The sequence below is a fragment of the Lonchura striata genome, chromosome Z (assembly GCF_050655825.1).
Source record: "Lonchura striata isolate lonStrDom1 chromosome Z, ASM5065582v1, whole genome shotgun sequence".
NCBI classification, from domain to species: domain Eukaryota; kingdom Metazoa; phylum Chordata; class Aves; order Passeriformes; family Estrildidae; genus Lonchura; species Lonchura striata.
Window position 1 is genome coordinate 20042761 of NC_140740.1, and position 25918 is coordinate 20068678.

The 25918-nt window shown below is 33.9% G+C and overlaps 1 protein-coding gene across 8 annotated transcripts in view; it reads right to left on the reverse strand.

Moving 5' to 3' along the window:
* The window catches only part of ADGRV1 (adhesion G protein-coupled receptor V1), a 253088-nt gene that overhangs the window by 183238 nt on the left and 43932 nt on the right, over positions 1-25918 (reverse strand). For all 8 annotated transcript variants that reach the window (XM_085566958.1, XM_085566953.1, XM_085566955.1 and 5 more), the window contains 19 exons: positions 25540-25913; positions 23391-23567; positions 21666-21846; positions 20867-21069; positions 20091-20220; positions 18615-18695; positions 16040-16179; positions 15024-15633; positions 13894-14109; positions 12511-12726; positions 11467-11711; positions 11088-11269; positions 9525-10336; positions 8109-8318; positions 3673-3803; positions 3330-3429; positions 2454-2633; positions 811-974; positions 187-280 (listed from right to left, as the gene is read on the reverse strand). In XM_085566958.1, the coding sequence (XP_085423084.1) occupies positions 187-280; positions 811-974; positions 2454-2633; positions 3330-3429; positions 3673-3803; positions 8109-8318; positions 9525-10336; positions 11088-11269; positions 11467-11711; positions 12511-12726; positions 13894-14109; positions 15024-15633; positions 16040-16179; positions 18615-18695; positions 20091-20220; positions 20867-21069; positions 21666-21846; positions 23391-23567; positions 25540-25913 (4446 nt within the window). The remainder of the gene's footprint in view (positions 1-186; positions 281-810; positions 975-2453; positions 2634-3329; positions 3430-3672; positions 3804-8108; positions 8319-9524; positions 10337-11087; positions 11270-11466; positions 11712-12510; positions 12727-13893; positions 14110-15023; positions 15634-16039; positions 16180-18614; positions 18696-20090; positions 20221-20866; positions 21070-21665; positions 21847-23390; positions 23568-25539; positions 25914-25918) is intronic.

The window sequence follows — 25918 nt, forward strand, 5'->3', positions numbered from 1 at the left end:
AAAAATAAGAAGCCAGTGTAATAATGACTATGTTTTATGTTCTATAATGTTTCTTGCAGAATACTCTGTCTCATTTTGGCTTATTTGGGAAGTGGCAAGTGGAATAATGATATGCCAGAGTAATATAATGTGCATTCAATTGATACAAAAATAAAATTAATCATAATTGTTTGTAAGTTGTTTTACCCAGCCTAGGTGGAGAGGAAGTTGAATGGTTCATGATAAGTTCCACTGAAGTTAAATTAACCAAGAAGAATTCTTGAACTTCTGGTACGTCATCCTACAAAACACAAATCCAGTATATCCTCTTTTCATTCTCTTTAAGAATCACAGAATTTGTCAAAAAGCAACACCCTAGAAGTCTCTAACCTCATAGCAACATTAGAATTAATTTATGTTTCCATTTTCCTGGAACATTTTTACATAAAATGTTAATTATTAAGCAAGACAATATTTAAGGGAAAAGACTGCAGTGACACTGAACTAGATGTGAATAGATTTCTGCTCAATTTTGAAAGCACAAATAGCAATTACTGATAAAGTAAGAGCCTGTAGCAAGCAATGAATGACACTCGTCAATATCAGAAAATAAAGTCTTAATGAGAGAGTAAAATTTCACTTAACTATAAGTAGCACTGTCTTGTTATTATTTGTCCTTCTGTGATTTTACCATTAAACACCAAAACAGTCTTTCTAAACTGCCATAAATTCAATAGCTTCAAATAATACAGCATGCAAGATTCAGGTTCCACAATATTCCTTCTTGATTGTCATACCAGTAAGTATAGAGTGAAAGGATATAGAATTTACCTCTAGAATAGTAACATTTATGGCAGCTGATGTTTCTCCTTCTTTCAAAATCACTGAGTCAGAAACAGATACATAATCAGCTCCTGGTTCAGCCAAGGTCCCCTCTGTCTGATTACTTATGGAGACCAATCCTGGAACTGTGGCATACGTAACATTGATAACACCTGTTTAAATTGTGACAAGAACACACCACTTTTTTTCAATTCTTATGTAATGTTCGCAAGAATATACAAAGAAAAGAGACCAAATGCTCATTGAAAAAATGGAAAGCCTAACTGCAAAGCAGAGGATTAAAACACTAATCTGAAACTAACAGGACTTATTTCTTTCAGTCTAGCATTTAATAATTTGTCCAAAATCACAGGACTCAGAAAGTATTAGGATCCAATGTATTCATATATTTTAGGTGCTGTGAACTTCAAATGTTACACTACATACCTGGGACATCTAATATATTATTAATACCAGCTTTGGTGTCAATGAAAGTAGGGTGTTTCAGGAATGACTGATGTCTAAGAAAGGCTCTAAGAAGAGTTCTAAATTTAGTTTCCTTCCCAGATAGACTGAGATAGATGTTGATAGAGAGTAAAAATTAGGAGACACACTGATAAATTTTATTAGAGGGAAAGCTATACATTTTTTTTTTAATAACAAAGCCACATCTCACGAATCTGCCATAGTAGTCAAATTACTATTTAAAGATAGTGATATTACTATCAAATTACAGATTTAAAGTGAGTGATCCTGGAGATAAAATGACAAATGAAATTCAAATTTAATCTGTATAAAATAAAACATAAGGTATAAAAGAATCTTAGTTTTAATAAATAAAGATGGAGTTCAGTTGAGAGATTTTACATTTACAATAGAAACTTAGAATATATTAATATTTTCCTAAGTAATGTTTGAAAGGTAATTGACTTACTGACTGACATTAAAAAAGTAATGGAAAAACAAAGAAACGGTATTTAAATTCCTCTATAAATCTATAGTGTGCCCAGATCTTGAATGTTTGTTTAAATTGATCACTTCACCTCAAAACAGAGAAATTGGGATTTTAACAGAGGTCTAGATATAGTCTAAAAATATTAATAGAAAATGATTATATATGTTATCTCTCAATGGAAGTCAAAATACTCAGGAAAAACACACAAAATAAATATTTTGGCACACAGTGAATTATTGAAGTTAATTTGATTTTAAAAGGAAATTTTAATTAAAAAGAAATACAGAATTCTTAGAAGCATAAACTGAATTCAGAGGCATCAATGCAACTTTTTTTATGGGATATTCCTAAACTTTCAGATTCTGGAAGTTTATAGAGGGAATGTTGTGGAAATGATAATTCTATGCTAGCTCCTTTTCCCATATTTTTTTATTTCTTCTCAACAGATAATTCAAAACAGATTTGCTGGACATAAAAGTACAACCCTAACAGCCAACTAGCTATGTCATAGCCCCCAGATCCCTTGCTGTGGAATTAAAGGCTATGCCTTCAGTATTAACTAAAACTGAATTCCCAGGCCTGCAGTAAGGAGCCTAGAAAACATCAACTCCAGAATTTCTAGCCTCCTGTCATGGCTTTCATTTTTCTACTGATTTTGAAAACAAAACTTAATTTCTCTTAGAGATGTTATACAAACCTAGAGATCCAAATTCTCTGTTAATAAAAAGTTGAACTGTTTTGTTTTCCTCTGGAAGTAAAACTACCCTGGATGGAGAAGCAAAATTCAGTACTCCATGTGGTTCATCACTAGCTTCTACCGTCAGAATAGCTTCATATCCTTGACTATCCAAAACAGCAGCACCAGAAGGAGAAACACCTACAAAAGAATCAATGCACTACAGTTAATTGTGTTAGGAAAATAAAGTTTTGTCTTAGGTTACTGCTATTTTTATGTACAAATGACAGCCAATAACACTGCAAATGAAATCAAACCAAACACACTATGCGCTCACTGAATGCTATGGATTGTGTGGAATGTATATGTAATTGCATTCTTTAACAAGCACAGGAACATTCAATCACAACAAAAATTGTATTTATAATAAGTATAGAGTTCAAGACTGTATTAAGAAATTAAAAAATCTGAAAAGACAGTGCTAAATATGGACTTTCCTGAACTACTTCTGTTGGAAAAGGACAGGTTTTTTTAATAATTCATTACAATTTCTAAATTTCATTATAATTAATTAAGTTAAAATTATATTCAACTTCTCAATAACTTCTCAAGTAAAATATTCTGAATTCTGGTAATTTAGAGACAGATTAGAGAGACAGCTTGAAGATAGTTTAAAAATATCCATTTATTTTATGACACCTGTATCATATGTATGCATAAATACATAGAAGTGTCAAGACTGTTTCAATAAAATGTGAACAAATTTTATATAGTTTGCAACATTATCAATATCTGTAGTCCTATACTTCCAAAATGGTTGAATACACACAAAGCTATTACACTACTTAATGGCAATTTCAGATATAGCAGATATAGCAGCCTGTAGTTCTGTATTACCTTCTGTTTTGATGTTGTATAGGATGATCCGGTATTCTTCTTTATCTTCTGGAATATGGTCATCCAGCAAGTGGACATATAATGTTGTATTCAATATTCCCTATAAATGTCATTGATAAACTGATAAGTCATTAGTGTACAGAGTACAAGTAATACCACTCTATCATATATATTTTAAGCAATACCTTTAAGAAATGTCAAGTTAAAATACTGAAAACTATAAACTCCCTGCTGTTTAATCATATCAAGACAAAGAAGACTGCTATACAAGCATACTTGTTTTGTCAGCTCACTTCAAATTACAATATTCTCTTGTAGCCATTAGATTTTCTTACGGACTCACCTCAGGAAAAAAGAGAATTCCAGAAGAGTATTCAAAATTTTGTTGTATATTATGTCCAACTATCTTCCACTCAACAGTAACATTTCCCAGTCCTGGGGCAGTTCTTACAACATGGAATTGCAGTTTTTCTCCTAGGAACAAAGGGCAAAATGTAATATTTTGGGGTTTCTTCTACAATTCAACTCTTAAAATGAAAACAAAAAAATATGAAACACAGTTAAAGTGTTTTTTATGTAAAACTTAATATTTTTAATAGTGAGATTCCCAGTAGTTATGTGCTTTTTTTTTTTTTAATATTGAAACAAATCCCCCACAAATCTAAACTCTTTCCTCACAGTTTTTTTTGAATTTAGTTCATTCTTGAAGAGAACTTTCAAAATATAAAGGAACCTGGTACATATGCATAACTGCTATCAAAACATGCACAAAACAAAGAGCAGTATCTGTTTGTGAATGACACGCAAAATAAATGCTCTACACACAGCTTTAACACAGCTTTCTACAGCAGCTAAGTGGCAAGGAATAGGCATGCTCCTAACATCTGCAGTGTCCTGTCACTTTACATAGTGCATGTGGAAAAATGCTTGCAGTTACCTGCAAGTTCCAGTTATGTGAGTTTGAATTCACAAATATTATCAGTTTATGGATGTTAGAAAACACACAGAAAAAAGTACCAATTCATAATTTAAAAAGGACAGTATTTAGAAGCAAAACATTAATGGTCTATAATTTAATATTTATTTTTAAAAATTTATTATTACAATTTCAGAGATAATAAGTAATAAATGAAAACATGCATCTGTAAGAAGTAATTATGGTTTTTCCACATTTATAATATTTAACCAAACAGTCACTTAAAGAGTAAACTATTTAGAAAGTTTTGAAAAATAAGAAAATCTGTATTACTATAAAGTATGAAATATCTATATAGATTTATACCAAATAAATATTTGGTATAAAATATTTTAAACATGGGCATGTAATAAATATATACATAATAAAAATATTATGTTACTATTAAATTGATCAATAGGTAATATTGGTAAAATTATGGTACATATTCACACTAGAGGAGAGATGTCTATTTATAATACATAAGTGTATTGCATCTGTATGTCAACAGCATTTTCCCAGTTCACAGATGGAAGTTTGCCAGTATTTAAGTGTGGAATTAGTTTTCAAGGACATGAAATACACAGAAGTTTATAATACTGAGGTGCTTGGAAATAATCATGTAAGCTTAGGTCCACCCTCAATTGTCTGAAAATTATTTTCTTAGTATTGCTATAAATTGACTTGAATTTTTTTTGCTGTTGCAAGACTAGGAATATTTCCATCTTTTATTTTGTGTTATGTACACACTTAAAAGCTACGTTACTGAGAAACACTGAGATACATCTGTGAAAGGGAAAAAGAAGATGTGGTGTTAGGTTATATTCTTGTCTATGGCATACAGAATTGAGCAGCATAGCTCTCTCACTGACAGTGTAACTCAAAGAATACCAGTTTGGGGTCCTTATTATGCTGCAGACAGTATTGTATATCTATAATGGGCAGAAAAAATTGATCACTTTCTGGACATGTTCTCTGTTTGGTGAGGAAATATTTGAGAGATGCCAGTATATTGGCTACAAATGAGGTAGATATAAACAAGAAACTTCAAAAGACCTTAATAAAATGAAAAATAAAATTGCAAAGTTACACAAAAATTTTATACAGCAGTTTTCCAATACATAGCATTAGTATGTTATCAGTCTCATCATTTCAAACTTCATTTAAGCCTTGTTTAAGTTGCTGACACTAGTTCTAAGAGAACAAAGGAATTCAAAATTTATTGACATCACAAAAATTCTGCTTCTACAGTCAGATATCTGAGGACAGACTGATAATGTACAGGTTCCACTCAGGCTAATTTTTCATATCATTTTACATTGCCCTGAAATCTGTTCATCCTATTTGAGAATTTTGCACATCCATTGCAAACAAATTATTTGAAAGAAAAAAATTACTTTCCCATCATCACAGAACACACAACATAGACAAAGTTTATTTCAATGCAGCATTATGTCATACAACAAATTTTCACTGAAGACTGTAAAATACTTCAAGATATAGAACCTTGGTACATTGTAATCCAAGCACCAATAAGAAATCTGAAGTACAATTAATCTCAATTAAAGATTCTCCAGTAGTCATCTACTGACTCACATAAAGATCAGTGAAGCTGATTGATCTTTGTTATTCCTATCCAGTAAGAAATACTAACACAAATGCAAATCGATCTCTGCAGATTGAAAGTATTATTAGGTTAATTTCACTATTTTGTATTCTAGGGTTTTTTTAATATTTTACTATTTTAAATCTTTTTTTAGATTTCTGCCTTTAGCAAGGAGAAGGGGATCTAATAAATTCTCATGTTCTTTCAAGCTATTTCAAGCTACTGCAGTGTGTTTTCATCCAATTAAATCATAGCCATACAACTGTTGCATGTTCTGCCTGTACTTGAAGTGAGTATATGCAGGTAACACCAAGACACCCACAGCTAAAGTGTGAAGAAAAGATTTATTCCATTATGCAACTTTCAAAACAGAGACAACAATACTGCTAAGCTTATTCCATATTAGTAGGGCAAAAAGTGCCCAGACCTGAGCACTGTGTTTTATATCAAAAGGCCTGGGCAATGCAGGACAATGCTTTACCAGGCTGTGGTTCATCAACTGTCTTACCTCCTTTCCCCCCTTATGAAGAGGTCCAAGTCTATGGGAAAGGCTTTTAAGACTTTAACAACATCCTGTTATCTTCTGTGAGAAAAATCAATTTACTTTAGGATGACAGCAAACAATGCAGAGTGAACACAAATACCTAAATTTTCTCACACTGAGTCTTTTCTAACATCTCCTATCTGCAGGGTTGATCTCTAAGCAAAAACAATTCTAAAATGAACTTATTTTTCTCTTCCCTCACCACTCTCCAGTTTTTCAAATCCTTCCTCCCCACAGGGATAAATAACATGAACAGCTTCAAAAAAGGACAAGTTGCTTAACAGCAACTGTTCAAGAATATAATAAATATAAAAGATAAATCTATTTGGATTTATGTCTGTTAATGTTTGTCTCCATAAGAAAAAACTTGATAATGAAAATGAAGTAAAAACACTGAAATCATATTAAGACCTTAGCTCATTCCTTTTTTTTTTTTTTTTAATCAAAATGAACTAGTTTGGCTGTTTTTTCTTGCCATAATGCAGTGCATTACACTGTTTTTCACAAGCTGAAGGAACTGGAATCAGTTATAGTACTATATACGTACTATACATACCAGAATATTTCAGTTCCAGATAAAAGCTTTCAGCTTCAGCCTGTTATGACTAACATTTAAGCAGTGGAAAGTATATGAGGTCTTCATAACCTTGGGGTGAGATGCTTTGTATTTATTCCTTGGGCTCATTAACAGCTGTTCTTAGACTGCCAAAATGCAGCTGGCTTGTTATGCATATCAGAACCACTAATGTGTAGTAATAAAGGACGGAAACTGGGCACAGTAGAATTAACACAGACTATATCTAACCAAAACCCAAAAGCTTATGGTAACCTTTCATTATAGGAAAAAACAGACCATGATCTTCTGAGATAGACTGTTTCTTCCAACAAAAAAAATAAGTGCACACATTCTCAGACAGCAGTTTTCTATTAGTTTTCTCTACCCATCAGTTTACATATCAGAAAAAATTTAGACTGCAAAACACTGAGATTCCAGCAAAGGCTAATAAAAGCAGACACCATTTGTATTGCTAGTGTCCTATGCAGAACTGTACTAACTCTAGGTAAAACATGAAACATGCTCCCTTAAAACACTAGTAGACACTAGATATCAAACTATCATCAATGACAAAAGTCATGACTGAGTGATGATGTCAAGATTGTCACACCCCTAAGACAAGCTGCCATAAAAAGTATGAAGAGAAACTTTAGAAAGATGGAAGATTTTTTCCTATTTTTTTTCTGTGGGAATATTTTCTAGATAATTTAAAATAAATTTTAAGTCAGTGATAAATAATATTTGCTTAAGATTAGCAATTGGTCTGTATGATTGGTGTTTATATATAGTTCTGGAATATGGTATAAATGAATGAGATATGCTAAAAGGAGCTTAGAAAGGCTATGCCAATAGAAGCAAGGCATAATCTTCAGAAAAAGGAAGGGAAAGAAAAAATGGTGAAATACAGCTTTGGAAATGGTCTATTCATCGTTCCCATAGCTTCAATTTAAGCTATGTTTAAAAGTGTTAAAAATCCAAAGAAATGCATGCTAAGTATGTGTTTATTCTCTTTTTGCTGGCATTCTCTGAACGGTGATACAATCAGTGAATGGTTCTTAACAGAAAGCACAGAAAAGGGAGGTGATGTTAAACTGAGTGTGGTCACACACAGAACCCACCTTCATGACCAATAACAGATCTTCCAGCTGTCTGGAAGCTAATGATTCCTGCCACATTGTCACTTGCCAGGATAACCACTGTGACAGTGTTGAAACTGGGCAGAATCCTACTCCCTCCTTCAGTATGCACCAGGCTGATTATGATGCTTTCATTATCTTCTGGCTCTGGATCATCTAAAATGGTCAGTGTGACCATTTTTCTTGTTTCACCTAAAAGTAGAAGAACATATACATCCTTATACGTTCACATGAAAATCACCTTTAAAAAGATGCAATAATCTACTCTAGCAGTAAATACTTAACTAACATAAAAAAGGGACATAAAGAATCTTTACTTATATACCTGTCTAGAAGTTATTGAATGTTGTTATGAAAATTTATTTAATTACTAATAAAATGCTTTATTAATCAGTATTTTTTTTTAAATATTCAATATACTCTGTAGAAATTAACAATGTTGGCATAATTTCTGAATGCCTAGAATTTTTATTTGCTTTATAAGTTTTCTGGCTTTCAAACTGCAATTAGAAAAAGGAATATAATTCTTGTAAAAAGAATTACCAAGTGAATACATTTTCTGATGTTACATACAGACATAGGTACATGAAATTTGACTATATATTTACTGGACCAGGAAATGCATTAAAGTAAGCTGTCATTGTTTTAGTTACCTGTCTTCTGGAATATCAAAGATGCAAGCAGCAAACACAATCAATACATTATAATTTGCAACAGAATCCTATTGTTCATTGTATGTGCCTAAACTATACTAATTATCAGTTTACCCCCTACATATATTTTTTGTTATACTTTCTTTCAAAGTATCTTGTAAATAGACTTAGTAAACTTATAAACACTAATATAATTATATGTCAGTTTCCAAATCATCCCTGGCAAGACTTCATTTAAATTCAGATTATTTAGCAAACTAAATGAAAGCTGGAATCTTTACTACAGTCACATAAATTGTTTTCAAAACAATTGCTCTATTATCTCAGACTTTGAAAACATAAAATTCATTTTCCATGTTGCACAGTGCTTAAATAATCCCTAACATAGATATTTCTTATTTGCAATTTTTTAACTATCCTGTTATGTTACAAAATCAATACAATCTCAGAATCTAAAAAGATATACCATTAAAAAATTAGTACTGTATTGACTGAAGAACAAAAGACCACTTAGGCCTGATTCTCATTTTCAGTATCTTCGATACAACACCTATTTTATTCCTTACTTATTTAGTAAAAATGTTATCTTTAAAATGCACACTGTAGTATTTCTTTTAAAAATACTTAAATATTTTTACTTTTCACAATTTTTTTTTAGTCTTTGTGGTCTTTGTGTGTGGGGTTTTTTTTTTTTTTTTTTTCTTTAGTGTTAGACAAGAAAAGCTAGTGCTAAACCTTGCCTTACCTTCAGCAAACACCAGAATCTCACCAACACCCACAAAATCCAAGTTTGGGGTAGCAGTTCCACCAACAACACGCCATTCCACTGCCACCTGTCCCAGGCTGCCTTCTGTCCTGTGTATCATTAGCTGCACACTGGCCTGAGGACGTTCTTCTACTTCAATATACAGACCATTCTCTGTTGCATTGGGACTTACACTATAGATCTTAAATACTCCAAAGGCATCCCCATTCATCATTATGATAACTGTAGAAGTATTTGGCTGTCCAATGGTTGGTTGATTTTTTAAGCTGGCTGAGATGTTCAATAGTTCAACTTTCAACAGGGATACAGTGAATTTTTCATCCAGTTCTGGCAGGCTGTCAGGGAGTATGGTAACTGTGAGATTTGCAAACTCTTCTCCTTCCTGCATGATGGCCCACTGTCCTGTGATAGATTCATAATCACTACCAGCAATGGCTTGTGTGCTAAACAGAATGGAGGTACTGCTGATGTTTTTCTTGTAGGTCCATAATCCTGACATGTTAGTTAGTGGCCCAATCTCTGTCATCAGCCAGAGGCAGAGAGGAATCTCAGAGGCACTGGAAAATGTAAAGGCTGAACATGCTTGTTCTTTTAGGCACTGAGTTGCACAGGCATACAGTGGGTTACTTGCTGCTGACACATTCACTCTGGTCTTGGATGGCTGGTCAGGAATTCCTTGTGCAGGAGACTCATAATAGGCCAGGATATCCTCACCTTGCTCAATGGCAAGAGCTACAATGTCAGTCTCAGAAGTGCTGTAAAATACTTGCAGCTGACCAAACCTTCCCCCACTAAAAGACATTTAAATAAAAATGTTATGTTAGCTGGTAAAGCATGTCTAATATTCTGTATGTCACTATGTTAAGAATAAAAATTAACAAAATCAGCTAACGCCTTTTGAATTGCTGAGAAGTTACAAATAGCTAATTAAAGTGACTTTCCTTGAAGCTAGTACTAGAATAACTGAGTAGCTGGGTTTTTTGGAAAGCAAGTTTCATTGTTTATAGCTTGGGCAGCAGTCTATTAAGCAAGAATGTTTCATTTGTTTCTAGGAGTTAACTTAGTCTTCCTAGGGCCATCAAGGAAGAAAAAGCTTTGCTGTCTAGTATTGTCATGATTCCTCTGAGGTGTCCTCAGAATATCATATTTCACATGCAAAACCTGTTTTGCTTTTCATTTTGTCTTCCATCACACAACATTTGATACCTTTTGTCCTCCTTATCACAGGAAAAGGCTGGTTTGCAGCTTTAAATGGCTTGTCAATCTAACAGACAAAATAAAACTTCAACTACACTGTGTGCACTGGGTTTACACTACACATTTATTACATTTGTACTTTATGTGCATTTCTAACAAGCAGATATCTAGTTCAAAATCAATGTATATGAAAAAAAAGCTGGCAGAACAAGAAATTGATGCAAATACCTATACAAGGGTGTAATATTTAAAATTATTGCCAAAAAAAACCCAACAAAAACCAAACCAAACAAAACCAACAACAACAACAAAAAAGATATTAAAATCAGCCAATATTATACAGACCTTCTCCTGACTGATATATTTGCAAGTAAATTTCTTTCTAGTGGCTCCTGAATTTGATATGAGGATTGATGAAAGAAAACTGTGCCATAAGGATTATCATTGGCAGGTATAACAATATTTGCCAAGCCATCTAACCCGATAGCACCACCATTGGAGGCCTGAATTAATTCTACATGGACAATCTCAAAAAGAAAAAAAAAGAAGAACAAATAATGCAGCTGAATAATTTTTGTCATTACTAAAAATAATCACAAGCAAAATAAAATCTGAACTTGTTGCAGCTTCCTGCCATAACATTTTTTGCTTTGATCTGCACACATCTCTTATACAAGTTAAAACTCTAATGCTGTTCAAGAGAGACATAAATTGCTCTACTTACTTCTTCTACTTCTGGGTCATCATCAGCCAGGATTTCCAACAGCAACATCTGAATGGTTTCCCCAGGAGCAAAAGTAATATTACCCGTGGCAGCTTTCAAGTCATCATCAGCAGGATGTCCATTAATGGTAGCAGCCCACTGAACTGTAACATTACCCAGCGTCCCAGCATTGCGGATTATTGGCAGATTTATGGTTACTGATCCAAATTCAGGCTCCTCCACAGTGAATTCAGTATTCTGAAAAACTGACATACACCACAGGGAGTTGTAGTGCATTAACAATAAAACTGAAAGTAAACATATCAGTTTCTGAAGTACAGTTTCATTTTACTTGCTTGCATTTACTTGCACAGATAAACCCTTTTTAATCATGTTTCAATCTAAAAGCAGACTTTCAATACTCATTTTTTCATCTGCAGGGAAAATTAGCATGAAAATAAAGCCTTCATCCAAAAAGTCTATTCCAATACATTCATTTTTAATGTCTTAGAATATAATTACCCAGCAAAGCAACTCTTTATAGATTTCATGTCACTTATTGAAGAAATTAATTATAACTGTTTAACATGGAATATGTTAAGTAGAAATCAGAGAATCACAGAATGGGCCAGGTTGGAAGAGGCCACTGTAGATCATCTGATTCAAGCTCCCTGCTCAAGTAGGGTCATCCCAGAGCACATGGCACAGGAGTATGTCCAGGCAGTTCTTGGAAGTTTCCACAAAAGGAGATTCGACAACCTCTCTGGGCAACCTGTTCCAGTGCACAACTTCCTGGGCATCAGTTTCACCTTGTTACCTCTTGTTCTACGGCTTGGTGCCGCTAATTAGAGCCTCCAAGAGGCTCAATCCTTCTGTTATATTAAAGCCCCATTACTTCTTTATTAGATTTTTAAATTAACTTCATCTTATATTTTCCTTTACTCTATATACCCACACTTCTGCTTCTGAATGTTTTTATTCAGCTGCCAAGTAGCAGCTCCCCCACAAACCCCAAGAAGAAAAAGAATAACAGAAGAAAACAGAAGAAAATATGTACTCTTTTACCAAAGGATCCAAATGGTTCATCAGAAGCCTCAATAGTTATGACTGCCCTCGTCAAAGATCCAAGCAAGGCTCCTCCTGTTGTTTGGTTCAGCAGCTGAACATAAAATGACTCCTCAAGTTCAGGATTGATATCATTAATTATATAAATTGGCACAGCTTTACTAGTTTCCCCTTCTAGTAAGACAACATCTGATGAAGCTACACTGTAGTCCTCACCTAGATTTGTAGATGAAAAACCCAATGTAATAAAACACAGTGTGGTGAACATTGTCATTAATACCCACTTTGTCTTTGTTTACACATGCATTTCTCCATGGTTTTATGCTGTCTTTTCTTTTATCTTCAGACCCCAAACATCTTTATTTTTTTTTAATTATGTCCTATTGCCTTTTAAATGTTTGTACAGACCAAAATAAAGCTTGGCTGGACCAAAAGAGAGTTTGCACTGTTAGACTAAGAGGTAGTAAAAAAGGTCCTTTATTGTCTGCTGTTTACAAGGTCACAAAACCAAGATGTTTCTATATTTGATTTATAATTGCTGTCCAGCTTTCCAAGAGATAAAAGCGGGAACAGAAACACCTTGTCAAAGTAGATTTCAGTAAAGGGCATATTTTATGTGTCGATTTCATCTTAGGCAAACTTGTCTCAACTCTCTAGAGGAAGATCTGTGATACACTAGATCACTGCTCTGCTTCAGAGAGTAATTGAAAGCATACTCTGATATAAATCTAACTATATATTTAATTTATAACACTCTATTACATAAAAATGAAATTAAAAGTTCTCAGAGCATGTATCACCCACCTAATCAGTTTGGACATAGCTGAAATACAGTGCACTCAATTTATAGCTGTCTAAGTGATCCTAGAGATTTCATAGTTTTTCTCCTTTCTTTATGTACCTTCTCTACAGCAGGGACCAACTGGAGAAGTTTATGTTCCATTTTCAGAAGTTCAAGTCTCCTTGGGTTTGGATAGATTTTTCCATGTTTGATTTACAGCTAAGTCCCCAGCTCTCACTTCCTCTCCAATAAGCTCAACTAAGCAATAGATGATGGGTTTAAAATGTACATGGGACTAAATTGTTATTGCATATACTATTATAACATTTTAGGGAGTGGGGGGCGAGGGGGCATTGAAGTGGTGGTATGCTAAACAAACAAATTAAGTAGACAAACACCCCAATTCCTTCTTTCATTTACCTTTTAGGTCCTCCACTGAAAATGCTACATTTTCCACTAGGTCTTAGATTCATACTTGCTAAGCACAGTCAGTGCCTTACTACTTTATCTTTCATACTTTTAAAATAACAGAGCAACTCATTACACATTTTTTGTTTCAGCTTTAACAAAGACTCCATAATTCTGTTATTCTGCTTTCTTACCAGCTGTTGCAGTTATTGGCATAGCTTTAAATTTCACAGAAACATCTGAAAATATTCCCCCAGTTCTGGTCACATTAATGATTGGTCCAACATAGTTTTCAGCAACTCGCACAGCTGAAGCTGAAAGCTGAAGTGTTCCAAAAGCATCATCATTGGCATTGATAATCACATGAGCTATTGTTTCACCCACTAAACCAAGTCGAGGAGAATTTATAACTGAAATATAAAGAAAACTTAGTGAGCAATAACCTGAAATGCTTGCTATTCATGGCTATATAGTTTGTAGGCATATATGTGAGTTTAGCTGTCTCTACTTTTCAAGGAAATTATCTTTTTTTACAATTGGACAAAGCATAACTACAAACCACATCAAAATACATGTGTTTAAATTTTGTTCTAGCAGGAAATCTGAAACTATTCTACTATGTTGTGGAGCATACAAGCCATATTTTTTTTTTTTAAAAGATGAAGTATTGTGAATTTATTTATTTATTTATTTAAGCATAAGACTAATACTAAGATCAATACAGTTCAGAATAATTTCAGTTTTACTCTTGATATGATGAAATATAAGTAAGATTTCAACTCCAAGAGGAATTATATTTGAGGTTACCCCTTAATCTGTGAGCAAAGGCAACAATTAGACATGCCAAGAATCTCTGAAGTGCAAATCAGGCTGTAATGACCTGAATTTATCTGAATGAGAAATTAAGTAAAAATTGTCAACACTAAGAAAGCAGCATGCCACTAACTCTATATCACCTTTTTTTAATAAGACTTTTTTGTATATTAATTTTAAAAACTAGCTTAGTTATTTCCTACTACTGAAATAATTCCAGAAATAATGCTAAATAAGCAGGTATTAGTGCACAAACAAACACTGTAACATATTTGGCCTGAAACACTTTGTATAAGACAATGCAAAATGGATAAAGAAATACAAATACTCATGTTTTTCCAATAAAATAGTGCCAAAGGGAAGAAATGTCAACAGGCACAAGTCAGGTAACTAAAAGATATCTTATCTATACCAGGTAAAGAGCTCTTAATTTGTCTTGCTGTAGTTTCTCCTGTTACATATAAATACAAACCTTTATAGTTAAATTGTAGGTTTTATATAAGACACTTACTTGGCCGATCCTGAACTTTCTTGATTAAAACAACACTGCTTAGCTCCACAAAAACAGATTCTGACCTCTCAGGATCATCATCATCCAAAATAGGCAAGGATATTGTGGCCTCACTTTCATTGGTTGCAAAGATCACATAACCTGTAACAGGCATATAGTCTTTTCCCTCTATTGCTCTGACAATGTCAGGTGGAAGAAAGGGCAACTTTTCTTCATCACCAATAGTTCTGTATTTCACCATTACTGTACCAAGGAGACCACCACATCTTACAACTGTCAGAGAGACATTTTTTGTTTTTTCCTCAACTTTTATTGGTCTGTTTCGCTCAGAAAAGATGAAGACTCCATATGGATCATCATTTGCTAAAATAGTTAATGTTGCATTAGTATGATATCCAAGACGACCAAGGGAGACATTGATGATCAAGACAGAAAACATTTTATCCAATTCGGGAACATCATCAGGAGAAACCTGTAATGTAATATTTGCTCTCACTTGGCCAACATCAAAAGTTACATTCCCAACGGTAGAGATCAGGTCATTGGTGAGATCGCAGATTATGATCCAATGCAATGTCACCTTAGATAAGGTCCCATGACTTCTCACAACCTAAGAAAAACATATAAAGATGTGCAGATTTTTATTCTATTAGAAAGAAACAGAAGTGTGAAATGCAATTAAGCAAATGATGAATTAAAGATATGTCTGTGTTTTAAAAACATGTAATTTTTAATACCTTAGCCCTGCAGAACTTGTATTATCAACACTTATTTTAAGACAGTAGCCCCTTGATGCTAAATTAATAGAAGAGGTTAAGTTTTTGGATATTATTATTATTATTATTTTAGTTTCAAGCTGAATAATATACATTAGCAAACACTACATGACTGAAAAACAAATGTTCATTACAAAGTTGTTATAAACCCCATAGTCTAATGACAAAAGCATCAGAGAACACCAGTAAAAACAGAGAGAAGAGTTCAATGCAGCAATATGAAACTCAAAGCTTTCTAACCTGCAGCACAACATTGCTATCTCCATCTTCAGGCTCAGTTCCATTCACTGAAAGGGACTCAGCACTGAACTCAAATACACCATGAGCATCATCAGAAGCCTCAATAGTCACAAGGATATGGGATGCAATTCCCAAGCTAGCTGTTAAATGAGAGTTGCAACATGGATTATTTTTACCTCTCATGTTTTCTTACATGAAAGAAAGCAGCTGAAGAAATATGCTACAAAAATACAAAAGAGAGTATGAAGTGTCTGTGCTGTTTATCTTTGGTTTTTTTCTTTTTTAAATGCATGGTAACCCCCTGTATAGAAAAGGACCTGACTTTTGGTAAGGCGATCCTCTCAATCCTTCTATGGAACTATGCAACAAAAAATAGTATTATTTTAAGAGAGGAACAAAAATAAAATTACAAGTTTAATGAAAGAAAATGGAGCATCATTTAAGATAGTGAGGAGTTGTACTGTAAACCATAGTATAAGAGGAAAGACAAGATTAATGCAGATCGTATCTGCATAAGCTGGAATGAAAGAAAAATATAACCTAAAAAACCCCACGAGTCAAATAAATTCTACTTCTAAAGATATTGTCTTGGGTGACATAACTTGCTGCTCAGAGAGAAGAGTCTGGCACTTAAGGAAACCATTCCTGGAATCAAGTAAAATGGAAACAAAATGTCAAAGAAAACAATAAAAAATGAAATGGAAAGGAAATGGAAAGGGAAAGGGAAAGGGAAAGGGAAAGGGAAAGGGAAAGGGAAAGGGAAAGGGAAAGGGAAAGGGAAAGGGAAAGGAAATTTAAGGAAAGGAAAGGAAAGGAAATTTAAGGAAAGGAAAGGAAATTTAAGGAAAGGAAAGGAAAGGAAATTTAAGGAAAGGAAATTTAAGGAAAGGAAAGGAAATTTAAGGAAAGGAAATTTAAGGAAAGGAAAGGAAAGGAAAGGAAATTTAAGGAAAGGAAATTTAAGGAAAGGAAAGGAAAGGAAAGGAAATAAAGGAAAGGAAAGGAAAGGAAAGGAAAGGAAAGGAAAGGAAAGGAAAGGAAAGGAAAGGAAAGGAAAGGAAAGGAAAGGAAAGGAAAGGAAAGGAAAGGAAAGGAAAGGAAAGGAAAGGAAAGGAAAGGAAAGGAAAGGAAAGGAAAGGAAAGGAAAGGAAAGGAAAGGAAAGGAAAGGAAAGGAAAGGAAAGGAAAGGAAAGGAAAGGAAAGGAAAGGAAAGGAAAGGAAAGGAAAGGAAAGGAAAGGAAAGGAAAGGAAAGGAAAGGAAAGGAAAGGAAAGGAAAGGAAAGGAAAGGAAAGGAAAGGAAAGGAAAAACATTACTCTATTGGCATATGGGCATATGGCATATGTTATTGGCATAACATTTTTACATCTGCAGGTTTTCATTTGAGGACCTAAACGCATAGGGTTTTGTCCCAGATTGAGGAGCAAGATGTTTTGTATTGCTATCTGTGTAGCAGTTGTCTTCTGGGTAGTTTTCGTTACCTCCTGTTAATGGGCTCATCAATATCTCCACATGTGACTCAGAGATAATTCCCTCCAGGAGCCAGTTCTGTTTAACAGGTGAGCAAGGACCCACCAAGTGACTCAGAATGACATCAGCCCATGGTGAGATGCTCCGCCCAGTGGGGAGGAGCTAAACATTCCCACCTAGATATATTCTGGGATTGCTAGACAGAGAAGCAGCCTTCCCAGATCTTTCCAAGAGGAACAAATTGGGGTTTTCTACTAGACCTTCAGAAGAAGACTAGACCCTTCTACAGGACCACTGCTCCAGCAGAACCACATCTCCCACTCCAGGAGGACTGCAGCCACTCTAATCTGGACTTCTGACAACATGGTGGGCAAAGGGGTGTCAGGTTGGATTCTGACTCTGTCAGTGGTTTTTCTTTTATATTATTGCATGGATTTTGTTTCTTTTCCCTTTTCCTAATAAATTGTATTTCTGAGTCTCTCACTGGTTTTGCTTTCCAACCAGAACAGGTTTTCCAATATATTCTATGTTATTTCTTAATTTGGTATTTTTATCAATATTAAATTACCATTGTTTTCTCCATATCATGACATATATAGAAACATGAAGAAGTGAAAGAGGAAAAATGAAAAAAATCAAATTATTTCATTAAAAAATCTAACACAACTGACTTTTCTTTAAGAGTATTTTTGCCATGAAGAGCAAAATTATACATAGAATATTATATCATATAGTATCAAAGTATACAATCAAGTAGTTTTAAAATTGCCTTCAATTTAAAAAGTACCTTTGCTTTTTTGTCCCAGGAGAATTTGGCAGTGCTCAGACCAAGATAATTTTGTAAGCTTTAATTATGAAATCACTATATTGTGTTTTACAACAATATAGTTTTAATTATATAAGAGCCTGTTGTATTCTACTTTACCTTAAACACTGACTGCTAGTGAAATTACACCTAAATTGAAGTGGAAAAGAATTTTTTTAAAACTTTATGTTAAATCTAAATTAATCTCTAACTACACATAAAGAAAGTTGTATCAAGCATAATAATTTATGACAGCTATTATACTTATAAATAAAATATAGGATTAATCAAAACATCTTACCATGTTGAGGGACAGTTGAAAGGAAGAAATCCATGTTTCCATCACCACTACCACTTCCATCATTTCTAAAGAGCTCAGCAACTTTAAGATGACAGACATACAGATATATACACATATATACATTTATAAATAAAGGGAAAGCAGAAAGTAATTTAAACATTTCTGGACAACACAAAAAGACAGACGTGTATTCTAGGAAAGTGTAAATTTTCAAAATTAAAGTATACAGTATTTCTGCTAAAAGCCAGATATGCTTGAATATGCCACCTCTTGTTTAATTTATTGAATTGGAAAGAGCAAAAGGAAGTCAGAAGGAAAGAAAACACATACTACTTTCCTTTATCTTTTTTTTCCCTTTCCTTCTGTGTTCCCTCTTTATCAGTCCTAATAGAGAAATTAGAAATGGGCAAGCAGGAGAGGGAAGAAGTGTCTAGACTCTGTGAAATGCTCTTTCTCTAATATTTTCTAACAAATCAAAAAATTGTGTCAGAAAGTTGAAAAAATTTCACAGCTTAACTGATGGAGCCTTTATTCTAAGTTTTGTGCTTGCAGAAGTGTTGAAAAGCTCCAAAAGATTATGTTCAGAAGGTATTTACATCTAATAAATTACCAAAGTTAGCTGTAAGTTTTGTAACAAAAAAAAAATGAAAATTTGTTTAACTGAAACAACTAGTTGACCAAAAAGTCCACATGCATGAAAGCTCAAACTTTTATCAAAAGAATCTGAGCACAGCACTACTGTGCTATGTTTCAGCACAGTTATACATGTTAATATGATATGAAGGTATCACACTTGCAATTCTAAATTGCTTTGAAAATTAATATCAGTAGAAATGGCACTTTATGGCTCTCAACACTTCATTTCCTCCAACCAGAAGGAATCTCCTTAAAATCTTTTTTAAATGCAAATAAATTCTGTAAAGCAAAATTGATTTTACATGGCAGGAGCACTGATGCTTGCCAACTGTTTTAAGACTAAAGTCACACAGCAGGATTTATTCTAGCTTCTAGCTAGTTCTCCAACTCAGCTAAACTCCCCAGGCATCTCAAAACCCACAATTTTCTAATGCTATAATCAATTTGAATAGCTTATGAGCCAGTTTATTGCCATTTCTCCAATTTCACTCAAGTGGTAGATAAAAAGCACAACTTTGGCTGTTAAATTTTAAATATTGAAAACTTGAAGGAAAAAAAATTTCTTACATTATTTTATTTCCCTATCAGCTATGGAATGATGTAATTTAAAAAGCAGCAATTGCCTTTGAATGCATGGTAGTAATATACTTTCTTTGAGATCTGATTGTTTACAGCAGTGATTAAGAAAACATCTGAAGGACAGTTTTTCCCTAAAAATAATTGTTGCTTTCTGTAGGGTGTGTTTTTAGAAATACCATGGAAATAGTTCACAAGGTTAGATTTCAAGGGATGAATAAAGATCACAAAAATACAACCACTGGGTTGATATATGTGCCTTACCTCCTCCCTCTGGGTTCAACAGCTCCACTTTAAAAGTTTTTTCTAGTTCAGGAATAGAATTGTCAGTGATGTTAACAGTAATGTACTTGTATCTTTCTCCAGGCTGAAATTCCATTGAGCCCCAAACAGCCTGAAATATGACAGGTCTTCATAGTTTTGTTCAAGTTTAGTGTTTTCATCCAAATGAAAAAAGAAATACAACCTCAATTCTTTTTCTCTTTATCAAAACATCTACTTTTCTTCACTTCAACTTTTAAAAATCTGCTGAGTCTTTTTTATAAGTAAAAGCAGTCTAAATTCACTGAATTATGAGCATCTTCATTTATCTACGTTTTTCTGCACACAGCAGTCAGACAAGAAAACAGATTTACAAATGTTCAGATGTACAAATCCTAGTAAGTACAAATATAATCTTCACCTGCATATGCACCTGCATGGTCATATGAAGTCTGATATACTTAGAAACAATAGACAATATCCATTCTTGCTGCACTGACAATTTTCTTAAGGATATCAAAATCAAACCCGGAGGCTTTTCCCAGGAAACACAACATGATGCACAGAAAGGAGGCAAAATGCACATAGTGAAACCACTATAGCTTTATAGTGATTTTATAGGGATCATAGTGATTATTATGCATCTATTACAACATAATAAACTGTTTCTGTGAAAAGAATCACAGCAGAGCTAAAAATATTCAAACTGATGGCTACTTCCAGGACAAATAGCTTTAATTAAATTCTAAAATAATTACACATCATTGCAATAGCCATACCTGATAATCTTTAGGACTGAAAGCTGTAATTGGCACTGTCCTGTATTCCATAAGAACTGTTCCAAGAAGTCCTTGTGCACGAACTACCAATAATCTGATGTGTCCAACTTCTTCTTTAATGGTGATATGGGGCACAGCAGAGGCTGGCAGAATCATTTCATCACTGGGCTGAGGAGGTGGCCCCACTGAGAACTGCAGTAGACCTGAAAGACAAAAATTATATACATGGCTTCTCATAAAAAATTCAAATAATAAAAATAAAAAAAATAAAAACCAAAAATATTTATAATATCTATATTCGAAAAATGACATTTTAAACATATTAAGATGCCCTTAGAACTCAATCATGCTATTTCCAGGTATGTAGTATGTACATTTTCTCTCTCACTCATGTTAGTCTGAAAAAATCATTTCACAAGAATGAATTCAACGCTTCCCAAAAGAACCCAAATGTCATAATATTGGGTACTAGCTGGTATAGTAATAGGCATGATTAAATATCTCTCTCTGTTACAAATTCTCATTTCACAAAAATTACCATAAAATCAACAACATGCAATGTGGTTTTCTTGCAAATGGGGATGATCCCATGTTTGGTCCAGGCAGCTTTAATTCCTTTTTTGTAGCATTCTCAAGAGTCAGTAATTTGACTTTTATTCTTGTATAAAAATCATTAATTAATCTCAAATTAGATAAAGTGCAATTGCTTCCTCATCTGTCTAGGCTAAGCAAATTTTTTACCTCTTGAGCTAGAAGTATACATGAATCTGCAATAAGATTGCATCATCAACATTGTTACCATATGGGTGGTCACTGGCTTTAATGCTGATATCAGTAGTTTCCTTTTCTGGATCTATACTTGCTCCACTGGTAGGAGTTGAACCTAGTTTTCCATCTCCAGACACTGCAGAGACTAATGTCACACGGAAATACTCATTTAACTCCGGAATGTCATCATCAATAACATGCAAATTTAAGACCTAGAGAAGGACAAAATCATGGAAAAATCAAAGTATGCAACATACATTCCTTAAGAGTTTTATGACCCTTTTAAACAGTTTTTAGTCAATCAGCTGTATTTGCTGTGAGTTCAGAAAGAAATGTAGAGAACATTATTGCCCTCCACATAATTTAACCTTATAATAATAATTATAATAATAAGCTTAGAATACCAATTGCAAAAACATCTTTACCAAGATGTGAGAGACTTTACAGCAATTAATCTAATTTAGAGAGCACATGAAGTGAGCTTTAATCCCACCTGACACTTGAGGTTACAGATCATACTACCATGTAAAATAATCTGCTGTACATAAGATATAATATTAATCTCAGACTATTTCAACTTCCTATCTATTGTGATAAGATTTGACAAATATATAGGAAAAAAAATTTAGGTAGCTGATGTAGAGCAATGGGAATGAGTAGTTTAAAAATGTCAGTGGAAATTCTCATAAGATTTTTCACCTGAAGAGCAACTGCTCCCAGTCTGTTTCTTAGGGCCATGACCATTAGGTCCTCTGTATGTAGACTGCATATTGAACCACATAGCAATGGAGCAAGAGGGTTCACCAGGTCTTTTCCACTGCTTTATAAAGTAAGTCAGGACTCATCCATGCTGCCAGACTGGAAAAGCTTGGCAAATTTAACTTTAAATGACTGCATGTAATGCAGTAATACATTTCAGTAGAGAATTAAAGCTGAATAAACTGCCAGGAGCATACTGTTTTCCAAAAATCACAAGTTTTTTGCCAAGCTGTAATAATTTACATTGTTTAATTGGGATCAAATCCACAGCTCTAAGTCCCTGGGATCTTTTCAAACTATGTCAGTAGGTTTCACTCAGTCCCTACTGACTTCAACAGAATGACAGAAGCAAAATTAAAGACAGTTTGTATTTTCTACTATCGATCCACCCTTCTATTTAACAAACACTAATAGAAAACACTTATGAACTTCCTACAGTATTGTGGCCCCACACCTCTTTTTCAGACAAATGTGAAATTCCCATGCTGTGGGCTTGGGTAAAATTCACAAAAATAGATAAATGAAAATAGACAGAATGTGGCTAACAGTTGCAGGACATTTGATTACAGCAGTAAAGTTGACTGTCCATTTCATTGTTGTGGAGATAAAACTGATCTCCACAGCTCAGATCAAAACCTGATCATATTCCAATTTCAGAAGTCACTGGATCCATTATTCAAGGCCAGGGCTACCTATACTTGAAGTATAGCATAAGCTCTAATATAAACATAAATGTAAACATATTTTATATGCAACTCTTTGCATTTAAGCATTCATGCGTGCACAGTAATGCCTGAAGTGAGATGCACACAGATATAAAGGTGTCTATCTTATCACTCATTAGATGTCAAAGATGGAAAAAACCCTGCAAAATGTAATAAAAGCCAGGAGAAGAAAAGACTCTTTAGTATGAAAACCAGTCAAGCATTCTCAGAAGGTGTTTTCCAGCACATTTGCAAAGGACAGGATGAATACTTAATAGGAAGGTAGGGTTTACCTCTGATCTCTGCCAAGGAAGGAATGTGATAGTGCCACTGCTGTTAGAAAAATCGCTAACAGAGTAATTAATGCCCCTGGAATCAACCTGTGAGATAATGTAATTTATATACACATAGTCTAGGGCACCCCTTGTTCGCTCCACGACACAGGATATAGTGGAACCCTCATCAGCAGCCTGGAAGAAAGCAAGAAATTGACATATTTGTTATGATTAAAGTCAATCAAAGGAATAAATGTAAAAAGTTGAATTCTCTAGTGCTATTCAAATGTTCAGCAATTCTTTATTGCTGTCATGTTGCTTTCATCACTGTTGGAGTGATAGGAAGCTGAAACTGATGTCGATGGTGGTCAGAGCAATCTTCATGGAAATTGAAATAGCTTCTGGCATCTCCCTGAGGTCAGCCAGTAACTGTACCCTGTTGTTTCTTTTGGACACAAAAACAGAATCAGTGTTTAAAATGTGTATATCAAAAGCAAAATACTATACTGTTTTATATTAATTTCAATTCTTTTAAGAAATATTTAGATTCATCCTTTCCCTGACTAAAAACACTATGAAAAAAAAAAATATACATTTAAATCAAACTATACTATTATGATTCAGGGAAAACTGAAGAACTTTTTGTTCTACAGTACTCTTTGCAATTCTGTCTTCATAAAGAACATGTCCTTAGCAGCAACAATTTCACACATTTGGAACAAATCAGGAATTGATACTGGCAATGTGCATTAAAAAAATTATGATAAACAAATTAAAATAGAAAATAATTTTATTTGAAAGTTATCAGAATGACTAAAGCTATCTTAAGCATTAAATAAATTTGAGTTGCTGTATAGCACAATGCAGATACTGAACATGCCTTCAACTGCTTAACGAACAGATACAGACATAAGAAAATTAAACTACTGATATGACCATGCTATAAGATAAAGGTGAAACAATTAACATGCCACATAAATTTTAAATTTTTCTTCATGGCTGATTGCTGATCTGTCACATCACAGAATTATCAGTAGCATTGGAAACTGAAGGAATCTATTACGGTAGCAGATGGTAGTCACCTGGAAAGTAAACTGAACTGAACCAAAAACTACCAGTCAGGCAAGATTGTTTTTTTCAAACACATCATAAGGACTTCAGATAAAAAGGATGCACTTAAGAGGTCATAAGAGCTCCCAAATTGTAAAGCATTATTAATTTATTTTCCAAAATAATCTAATAATAATAGAAACTAGTATCATGTATCCCTCATAATGATTAAAAACTAAAATTTAATTATGTTTATTTCAATCCCCTCAAAAAAAGATTCAAGTTTATATACTGCAGATATGGTGGTCACCACCATCAAAAATTTTATGTTTTAAACCAGTACCTTCCAGCCAGTATTAAGAGAATGCAGATCAAATATGATGATAAAATGATGATGATTTAATTCTAAGGGAGGGGGAGACTGGAACAGAACCCAAAAGAAACAAATGCTGCACAGCACAGTCGCTCACCACATCCTGACCAATACCCAGCCCATTTCCAAACAATGACCAACTGCTTTCCAGCTAACTCGCCCAGTTTATACATTGGACTTGACATTCCGTAATGTGGAATGTTCTTTTGGCCAGTTCAGGTCAGCTGTCCTGGACACGCTCCTTCCCATCTTTTTGTGAAGCTCCTCACTAGCTGAGCATGAGACAAAGAAAAGTCTTTGACTCAGGTGAAATTGTACTTAGCAACAACCAAACCATCCTTATGATATCAACATTATTCTCATCTTGAATCCAAAACACAGACCTGTACCAGATACTAAGAAGAAAATGAACTCTCTCCAAGACAACATCAGGTTACAGCCTCAGAAGTTACAGAAGTAGAGGAAAAAAAATTATTCTAGGAAATTTTAAGCCTTAGTCTTCAGTTTATATAATAAAGTAAATTTTCTTAATAAAAGTAATTTGTGGGGATTTTAAAAAAGTAATAGTGGCGATACTAGAGTGACTGAGCCTGTATAAACAGAATTTACACAATTCCAAATTCTAGAAAACTTTGACTATAAAAATTTAAAAAGTAGAATAAGGCCATTCAAAGGTTAGTTAGCCTTGCCATTAGTTTGATTGTGTCTACAATTTTCCTGTAGTTTTCCTTATGAGCATCTTACCTCAGGAATACATGCCCCAGTGAAGCCAAATAAACCATTAGCATTATCACTTTTCTGTATTCTTAATCTTGCTGTTGTGTTTTCTTCTGAAATTCGAGCTCCACCACACACAGAAATGAGCTTTAGGATGAATAACTCCTCTCCTTCTTCCTCTTTATCATCCTTTGCAGAAACAATGAATGATTTATTGGTTTCTCCTTGACGATACTCCAAATACCCAGAGACAGGGTGTACATCACTCTTTGCAGGAGTTGCATGGAGTTCATAGATCTCTGCTTGTGTCAGTTTTCTCTCATAAAGTCTTACATCCTGCATTAAACCTGTGTACCTGCTGCTGCCATTGATTCCTGCTCCAATTCTCACTATTCCTGGACCTGAG